Source organism: Saccoglossus kowalevskii, chromosome 11 (assembly GCF_978046115.1).
Source record: "Saccoglossus kowalevskii chromosome 11, keSacKowa6.1, whole genome shotgun sequence".
In the NCBI taxonomy this organism is placed as follows: Eukaryota; Metazoa; Hemichordata; class Enteropneusta; family Harrimaniidae; genus Saccoglossus; species Saccoglossus kowalevskii.
The window spans coordinates 16,393,653-16,404,403 of NC_140651.1; the positions used below are offsets into that span (position 1 = coordinate 16,393,653).

Here is a 10,751-nt window from a genome sequence, read left to right on the forward strand (position 1 = left end):
CGTTTGCCGTCATCGTCGCTTGGTACTCAATTCCCGCGCGTGCGCAGGTGACGACCCCTCCGCTTTAATTGAATATCGATCTACTAACAATAACTTTTCAATACATCATTATATTATACATAAACATTTCACGCATTGCCATCACAGTAGTTCTTTGACGCCAGAGAGGACGCACTCACAGGAAATTTGTATTATAGGCAAAAAATATTCACACGCACCTCGTATGTATATATAAGTTCGTCGATCATTGTGACGAATAAACGAGAAACTAACACACCCATTATAAACTTGTATATATAATTTATTTCATCGTATAGCCTACCTTAGTTTCAAGCTGGCAAGATATATAAATTAAATTAAATATTGAATTTCATCTGATATTTAATGCTCATTAAATACAAAGTCTCGCGTGACCATTATAAACATCCAGTCACGGCGAATTTATTATATATCATCTGCAACAATGCCTGAACCGGCGCCTACAGCTCCGGCATCGACGACTCCTGCAACAACCTTTCATAACAACCTTAGTAAATCGTACAATGCGTTGCTGGGATAGACTAATACAGCTAGACATTAAGATGAGTCCTATTATTATATATATTGACATAAACCAGGCAGTCTGTAAAAGATTGTCGGAGTGGTCGTTATTGGACGGGATAAGATCTCCAAAACCGACAGTGGTGAACGTCACAGTGCTGAAGTACAACGAATCGAGAAATGTCCATCCGTTCTGCGAGCTGTTCAACAACGCTGCGCCCCCGAGAAGATAGGTGGACTGCAGAAATAGTAATATTGATATTGGCACTTCGACTTGCTCCTCTTTTTTCTTTTTATCGTTCGTATTGCTAGATTGCAGGCTGTCATCCTTGATCGCAGAAATGGTTTTATCTTTCTCATTTATCATAATCACGCCCTCATCACTGTATGTGACTGTTGCCGATTGTTTCCGACCACTGCCGAAGGCTATCAAACCATTGCCAGGGTGACGCGCGTTTTTTTCCACATTGTTGCTGTGATACTTTTCAAGTAATGACGCGTCGGTTTGAGTTCCAACAGAACTCGCCTTGGAATTCGAGTGTATTTCGACCCGATACAACATGGCGCCTTCATCGTTATTATCCGGAACCCCCGGTAAATCAGTATACAACATCGTAGGTGGCGCTTCGCGGTTACCATGACTACCGAATTCCGACACATTTTCCAGGTTGTCGTGGTTACTTACCACCTCATCTCGATGCCCAACAGAATTTCGTGCTGTATTTGAAAATATAGAGAAGGTACTGCCAATACGGCTGACGGGGTCTGTGTCTGTACAGCTCTCACAGTCGGGGCAGTGTTTGCAGGATTTGATTATAACGCTGTTGATGTACCTGAGAGGTATGGAAACAATATCTCCGGCCTCAGCGAGGAACAGGAAGAACAAAGGGATTCCAAGGATTGCGTAGAACACTGTTGCTAACCTTCCCATCTGCGTTGTCGGGGTGATATGTCCATAACCTGGAATAGAGAAAGAATACAATCGCATCAAAAACAGTATCAACAAATTATTCCCAATGTCAATTCATTGTGAATTCTATGACCACATATTAACTCGGGGCCAAGCAACAGGTGTCATCGCATAGCTACTTTGTTATGAACACGGCGCCCTCACAGGGTCATCGCTAAGTATGGTTTGGGTTCATTGTTTCTATAAATAAATATTTAGCCTGCTAACACAATTCAGCTTAAGGCTTAGTTTAGAAATTCTCCAGTTACCTAATACCAAACCCCATTTCGAAAAATGTGTCTACGTTAATCTATATCTGGTCAAGCCAACGTAAAAGTGCATGGACTGGCAGGATAAGAATTATTCAACTCTTCACTTGGTGACAATGCTATGTTAGTTATGTGGTTACACTGGGCGACACCATCAAGGTATTTATTTTTATACGAGTCCCTTGAATTTAAGAGGTGGCCTCGATGCTTAAAACGGGTCAGTGGTGACACCAATACAATTAGTAAGAATCTACCGCAAGTCTTCACACATAAAAAGTGTTCAATGGCGATGTAAAATAAATCAGCTCTTCGTTGACCTCCGATCATATAGCGACCGGAATTGTTGTGATTATGTTGGTTCAATTTTCTCCAGAGATCGTGGTACGCAATGCCACAGAAAAGCGAATCAATCGACTCGGTGAAAGGCTATTGTTGTCCATTGAACACACTGCTTAATTGGTTCTACCCAAAGTCATCAATAGAGTACGTGTCGTCACGTAAACAGTCCTAACAAGCCCCGGAATCGTATGACCATAACAATTAATGTTTTAAACTTTTCTCAAATCAACTGTACCATGACCATCTGCTTATAATTATGTAAAAGTAAGTCAACGGGGAGGGGTCATGTGGCCTTAACGTTCACCACTGTCATTAAAATGCCAAAATAACATGACGATTTCAATTTGTAAGCCGGAAAATGGATGCTAAAATTATTGTTAAGTCACTGTGCTGGCATCGTTGGTGGTGTATTGTTGCTTTTATCGGTATATGATGTAAAACCTGTCCTGAAATATTGGTGTAAACGTTACAAATACGTCTGAGTAATAACACAACCAAATCATGATGATGATGTTACGGGAATAGTCACGTGATGCATGTGTACCGATATACTAGTATACTACTGCCGTTATGAGTCTGCTATAAGCAGTTTTTATTACAAGATAGAATACCATGCGTGATTTTTTGCGATACACACACGCACAATAAAATGGTTACGGACTATTACCGCGTATTTACAAATAACACAAATATGTTTGATGTTAACGGGCCACCATGCTGTGAGGCGATTTTTACCCTTCAGCAAGTAATAGAGTATGGTAAATCTCAAAGAAATAGTTCCAGTTACTATTTTTAGCAGCGATTCACAATGAATTGTTTGTTTGTTTTCGGTGTACATTGAAAGTACGTCACTGCCATTGATGAGTGCGTAACCCAATGCGGGCTTAACAGCGGCGGGCTGAGTGATTCTGATACGCATCAGCGCTGTGCTGTGCATACACCGAATCAAATTGTCGAAATCGTTTTGCATTGCTACATCTACGACATGAAAACGAGTTGCGAGTTAAAATGGTATGTCTCTTTACATCTACAAAGCTTTCAATCAACTACCAATTCGGCTACGTCACCACAGTTTAGTACAGGAGGAATGTGATTCTAAAGTCGTGTGTGTGTGTGTGGTGAGCACGAAAGATAAAAAATCACATCACCCTGCTTACGGGCGGAATATGTTATAAATATACTCGTGATGGGACTGAACGCAATGTTTTCTCAAACATGTATCAAAATATACGGTAATACTAGTACGTGACATTTGGATTGAACTTTACATTAAAAAAAACGGAAACGAGAATGTTTGCGGTTGTGCAAAATAAACAGACTGACAATTAGACAATTCTTTGGGTCGACAATGTCAGAAATTGAGTAGATATACAATATCATACTCACAAGAGACAACAACGAAAATGTAGTTCTTGAGAGGTTAACCGAGCTGTTATTTTTTTCAGATTTGTCAAGAGAGACATACAAATCAGAAAACAGTCAATTAAATTGATATGAACTGCTAATGCTGATTAAATCTCTCAACATTAGTACATGTATTCGGGACGTTTCTCTTGACTGGGGTTCAGTAAAACTCCGGTATTGTTTAAGATTGCATCGTGAAACACAATGATGCGCATGCGCGTTGAATTACCCAAACGTACTATATCATAGCTGAAACTGTACGAACGTTTGCCTCATCATTATTTGGTGCTAAACATGTATACTTTCCGGGAAGTAATCAAACGTGTATAGCAACAAGAACTATAGAACAAAAACACATTGAATGTAATAACACATTAAAGGATATCGCCTCTCTTCAAGATAAATTAAATTGTATGAAAGCATGGCAAATATATCGAGTAACATAGTAAAGTTATTTAAAAAATAGATATAATAAAATGTGAAACAACACAAATTGATTTCTTGGTTGAAACCCCAATACACGGAATATCAATGCATCATCTTCTGTTAGTCAGAAATAAATCAATAAATCGATAAATCGATATTGTTCGTTTCCACGATGCATAGTAGTATCGATGTAGTGGTGTTTGCGTCCAACATTGCTATTTAATCAAATGCGAATCATAAATACAGAAGCAGTATTTGTGTCGTACATGCCGAAAATGTTATTGATTTCATTGTATTTTCTGCCAAGTGACTTCCGTAGATTAAATAAGAATTTTAAATGTTATACATATTCGAATTATGTTTGAGGTTTGCTGTACGAATTTTCAAATATTTGTTTTTCTATTCATGACGTCATTAACGTATTCTGTCGATATCATTAATAATAGTTTTATTAATTAATATGTTTAGCTGTGATGGTGACATTGGATGAAAAAGTCGACAAAAAAGATAAAATCGTCACTAAAATGATAGCTTGAGAATATAAAGCGCACTCTTACTTCGTAATGAGTGGTTAGTAGTACAGGCAAATGTCATGAAACAGTTCTTTTAACTTTAACAACCAAAAAATAGACATCTCAGATACGACAACTAAAAGTTACTTCTGGCTCAAATTCAACGGTTTCAAGATTTTGCTAACATAGAGCCAAGTTTGCTTAATGTATACATATATAGAGATTAACTCTCGCGTGGACCTAGAACGGATTTATTAAACTGGTGTAGTATTTTGTGTTTCTTTCGAGACTTGGCGGGGGACTGTGGAAAAACTACTATCATTGAACGATTTTTGAGAAAACGTTCCGGGTTTTTTCACAGCACACACTGTGTACCCAAGCTACTCGTCACGAAGCACGTTGGTTACCATGAAGTGTGGACATGATTTTTAGACCGGAGACAATTATAAATATATATGTGAGAACAATTAAACCTCCAACGCTTAAATAGAAACAAAGGTAATGTCTGAAGAGTTAGAAACAAGCCTGTGGGTACCACCATCCATACCAGCTGTCAAAACAACAAACAACTTTTACCACTGAAATAATTGAATCACTGGCCATCGTGGGTCATCGAGTGATTGGTACGTGAAAGCATACTATTCTTAACAATGGCCTTGACAAAACTTACTAGAGTGTTCTCTGTCCTAAATATTCCAGCATTACACTATTTAAGAACAAGTTTCAATTGTATTTGATTAGCCACGTACAACGGCATTTTTGTGTCAAGCGTATAAAAAACTTGAATGATCCCTGTTGTGGGCACAGTCTATTGGGACACAGTTTTGAATACAGTACAGCGCTGTAAGTCAATTTTAAGGATAAAGGAACCAAGACTCGGCACTCCACAACTTCGTCACATATACGTGTCGACATTTTCGCTCTGCAGGATTTATTTTACCAGACAAATACCCTTTCTGCTTGGGCTGTCGTGATGCAAAGTAAATATTTTCTTCCCGGTACCGTTTTGTCTCCTATACAATACTGAATCTAACTCGTATTCACTTGTTAACGCTATAGGATTACCGCTATGTTCGATAACATACCTACTGTCTGTGCCCGTCGTCTACAGAAATGACGTTCCTTTTCCACATGAAGTGATAAGTAATTCAATATCCTAACTAAGTAATGAAATTACCCATGATTCGTTGCGGTCACCCGATAACCAAGGTTTGAATATTAATATATAATATTTAAAACACAAAAAAGTGTTGGTGCCAGATATTTAAAAACTTTCCATCTACGTTAACACAACAAATTACAGTACAATAAGTGCAGTGTATATTTACACAGAAATATTAACCATCTGTTTAATGACACTGCACTGCAATGCGTTATCCAGCTAAAGTACGACTTCCTTACGGACCCACACCGATAGCTCTATCTCTACATTGTGCCTCCAGTTCCCCTCTCCTATTTCAATTGTGTATGCCCCCTTCCATGACATAATAGTTATTTGGTCATACACAATTACATAGGGACTGAAGTGTAAGGGTAAGGGTTAGGGTTAGGCGGTCTTGAGAAACACTCTATTCTTCGTTTCTCAAACCGAGCTTTTCTGTGTCATTTTAAACCTTTATTGAACGTTTTCACGAATAGAAATTTCGCTGATTTTTATAACAACCGAGTCTCGTTCTAACAGTGTAATTATGCTAATTTAAGTTTGTATTTTTGTTTTTTGATTAGTCCCAGTCCTCAAATAAATTGAAGGCGTGATAACTGTTTTCACGTACAATACCTAGTTGCCAAGACAACGCGACGCAGACCGCCTAATTATATTACACAATTTAATACTTATACTTACTTATTTAATTTAATTTAAGAACTATAGACGTCAGTCAAATTGTTGTATTTGTTATGATATTAATACTTTTGAAAATTGTACAACACCCTTCGGTAAATGATAAATCCACTAAATTTAAATATTTGAGGGAAAAAAGAATCGCACTCGGACCGCATAACTATCTGGGTGTCTGTAATATCAACGTTGATTCGATTAATAATCACGCTATTGTTCACGTATAATAACATTTTGACGCGACTTGTCGAAAGTTATTCTTAGGGCTATTGAAGATTGTGAGCTGGAATGGCGATAATGGTTCATTCTATCTATCGTTAGTTAATAATTTACAAAGCAGACTGGCAACTAACTAATACCAAGTAACTTTAAATGACCGATGATGCAGTTTTGGAGAGAGATCAGTCAGTATGTTTCATGGGGCAGCGATTCTTGACCTCGAATGCCGCAAGTGACTGAACAAAGTGGATAGAAGTTTTCTAAGTAGTACGGGGGAAGTGATGTGTTTCATCCGGTTCAGTGATGGTCATGACAGCACTTTTAATTTACTCGATTCGTCACTGTAGCACGAAGTTAGTTACGCATCGCAATTGACTAGCCTTGCCACACAAGTTTTCAGGGTTTCAAATTCAGAGACGACATAGTCGAGTGACGCGACGTGTACTCATCGTTTGTATTGAAGGAAGCCACTGAGACACTCGCTGCGTAATAGGTATGAAATAAACCAACTAAACATTCTGACTAGTTAGTTAGATAATACTACATTTACAGCTTCTGACCTATTCGATTGTTTTCCACATTTTTATTGCCCGGTTATCTACAGGTTAGTTTTCTTAAATTAACTTGAAATCGGGTACACAATAGCAGCACATTAAATGGAATGTAACGAGTGTCATGTGACTCTATTGGCCTTGTTGAATGTCGCTATGGTTGAACATGGGGTGATATTAGCTGTTAAAGTTAGTTCTAAGTTGAGTTGGTCATTATGATAACTGTCGCGTTTAAATTATAATATAGGTATACATTCCATGATATAATCAAGATCGGTGTATAATATTCATCAACAATTTGGCGGGTGGTATAATACACGCAATTACAGTAGTATCAAGACATTCCTATTGAGCTGATAACCAAAATACCACGTGAGTGAGCGGGTTGTGAGATCGCCCATGAAGGTGTACGAGAGTACCTGTTGCCAACGTTGTAAATCTAACATAAACGCCAGCATTCGAGTGTTTACTTGTATTTACTATACAACTTTAGAAGTGTGACAAATTCTAGTCAATAAAAAAATAACACGGAGGACAACTTTGCCAGAACATGTCACGATGCGAAGTGTTCGTGGTGGGTTACTGAATGGAACAGTACCTACCTATTGTGCTCACAACAGTCAAACAGAAGAAACAAGATGACAAGTAACTCCATTTATTATCCAAGTGGGATCGCCAACCTTGCTTCCAGTAGAAATGTAAGTCGTGTTCGTACTCCTCCAGTACCTCCCTGGCAGTGTCGGTCCAGTTCTGCGGCGAGTCTATCAATCGACTCGTGTTCCGCAGCTCTCGTAAGAAATCCTCCCGTAAAGCTATCGCGCCTGCTGCTAGATCCACTTCGTGTGGGTATTCCAACACGTGAAACAGCAGCCCACCTAGAAATAAATACGCTACCGTCACGGTGTAAAGTCCTAAATACGAGAACAAGCTCCCCCATGGTATTTTCGCACAACACGGCTTCCTCGTTTCACCATCAGAGGAGCCCGTTGAGCGTTCCTCCATTTCCCGAAAACGGCAATGTCACCCACTGCCGCGTATACACTGTAGACCCAATGACACTGCGACAGTTACGGTAGCAGGCTGACGTCAGAATGGTAAACAAAAGGCCGATGAAAGTGGTCAATACAAACGTTCTGTATAATTCGGCTTTAGTTATTGTGGTAACAATAAAGGAAAGACCAGTTACATAATTATGCAGATAAGTACATGCATACGGGTGATACATATGTTTTCCATTACATAATCACGTCATCCCTGACACCTGAAAGATGAAATTTGCGCGAACAGCCACGGCTAGTTGTAAACCCCGCTACTCGAACTTTTTGGCACCTGTTTTTACAACGTTAAAGCGATGATTTATCGTCTTCACTGACACTGGCTTTCGCTAGTGGCAGAATGTCAATGTAAATGCCCTCTCACCTGGTTTCAATTCATGATGTGGAATTCTGTATTACAGAGCTGCGTTGACCGAGTAGTCGATCGGACTGTTTTGTTTGACTTAACCTTGGTCATGTCAAATCAGCCGCAGCTAATATGCGGCCTTCTTTTTCGTGAGTTGCATGGTTTTGCTTCTCGCGGTTAGATTGGGTGCCAACATATAGGCGTCGTTAGGGTAGTTCAGAATTCTGCCGTGCTTATGAATTCTGTATATTTTGTGACTATCTTGTTTTCTTTATAGCATCTGCATTATATAGCTGTAACATGAATCTTCATGGATACTCTGTCATTTAAAAACGTACATTATAATTATCGATGCTCCACAGAAAATACGACCATGTGTTATTTATCATCGACACGGGACTCGAGCACTTCAGCAATCACATATTAGCAATGGTTTGCTTTTATTAACGTAGGCCACCGTTCACATCGACTCCAGATACGGCGCTCTGGCAGGTAGAGCGAGCAATATAAGGGATAAACTGTTGTCTCTCTGACACTTTTTAACCTAAATCCAGTCGCGATGTTGTTGTTTTTTGCGAAAAGCGTTATCGCGAAATGAAGTTTTTTGGAATCGTGTGAAAAATCATTTTTGTAATATTGATTTTAAGTAAGTGAACGCGTGAATAACGTGTCACCACTGAGTGAACACTGGGTATGTATGCCACCGTCACCCCAACCCGGCGTTATAGTTACCCACTGGCTGAGTATTCAGCGTTGTTTATTTTATTTACCGTTTTTAAGTTGCCATTTTAAGTGTATTACATCATACCCGAATATAATAATTGAAAAAGCGAAAAGTCCTCAGTGAGTCTGAACGGGTATAGTTATACCCGAACAATGTACAAAGAACACGGGCTCCTTTTAGTATATAAGTGCACTTCATAAACAATCTATTTATTTCTACGATATCATAAGTAAGAACTCATTGTTGTAATTGTGCGACACTCGTGTACCGATGTTTGTTAAGTTCATTGCCCTGGTATGATTTACTAACATTCGATGTTGGCATGGCTGATAATTAAATCAGATGTTGATAAAATAGCGAAAGACACATTTTATTCAACGACAATAGAATGACTGACTCAAGACTTGGAATATATGCATGGACTCCTGATTTGACCGTCGTGGTGACAGTGACCGTGACTGCACCCAGGTTTTTTTTGCAACATCTGACAATGTACTTGTACCTGCGTTGATTTGCGGCATTCAGTGACTGTTCATGACAACCCATAGAGATGACATTCCAATCGACTGACAGTTTACATACACCACGTTGGCTGGGTCATATCGATGTCTTACTTTATTTGTTTTACGACTTGTACATTGTCACGCATTGGTTTGCCCACGTCACCGACGACGCGAGTGACAGTACTAATAAAGTAACCAGTGACAAGAGTCTGCCAAGGCCGCTGCAATGACTCTGTTGTCTGTTTTTGTTGTCACACTATTATCTCGCGATTAACTAACAGAACGACTCCGACTCAATAGCGGCCGCCTAGCAACGAAAACTTTACGACGTACTTGGAGTTTGTCTGCACAAACGGACAATGAATTACGCTACTAAACAAACTGCGCCATCAGCGTTTGTTTTAGAATAGTTTCTGATTCAGCTATCGGGTTTGAATAATAGATCCAAACAGTTGAAACCATACTTTTTAAATGCCGTTTTTCACCCCTCGGCTGTTATCATCGATTTTCCATCCATGGAGTGAAAATCCTCCCAAATTGCGTATATAATAAATTATCCATTTAACCGCAAAAAAAAATTGTATCTTCTTATCTCAAATTTCAACAGTTTAGGCGGAAATCAGTTGTTTTTATCATTATCGTATTTTCCCGAAAATGGAATTGCGAAAATACTCGATTTTCCGATAACACAGGTCCATGTTCGTTGTATAATACAGAACATTTCCTATTCAAACAAAGCACTTTTGTTATGTCAACTTCCTACTGTTAGCAAATTGTTATTGGCACAACTCCAAAAACGGTCAAACGCACGTAACAAAACTGTGGGTACTCCTCAGTGGTACTCCTACTTGAAAACTTTAAATTGAGGCACTACTCGCGTTGAGAATATGTGCAGATACGATGCCTGCACTAATTCCATGAAGCAATACATGTAATTCGATAGCTTTTACCCAGAATTATCTCATTGGAAAGCGTCTCCTTGTAACAGTGTGCTTGCGGTTCACAATGTTTGTGTGTGCATAAACTAAAAGATCGATGCGTTGGACAGTTGCGATCAACAGGTGTCTGTAGTTCCGC

At 39.1% G+C, this 10,751-nt stretch overlaps 1 protein-coding gene across 1 annotated transcript; it reads right to left on the reverse strand.

Annotated features, from left to right (window-relative positions):
- Positions 1-280: 280 nt before the first annotated feature.
- Positions 281-8,120, reverse strand: LOC100375396 (potassium channel subfamily K member 18-like). Its single transcript, XM_002740297.4, has 2 exons — positions 7,649-8,120; positions 281-1,500 (listed from the first exon to the last, which is right to left on the reverse strand). The coding sequence occupies exons 1-2, from the start codon at positions 8,046-8,048 to the stop codon at positions 452-454; spliced, it is 1,449 nt and encodes a 482-aa protein (XP_002740343.2). The 5' UTR covers positions 8,049-8,120; the 3' UTR covers positions 281-451.
- Between the last annotated feature and the right edge of the window lie 2,631 nt (positions 8,121-10,751).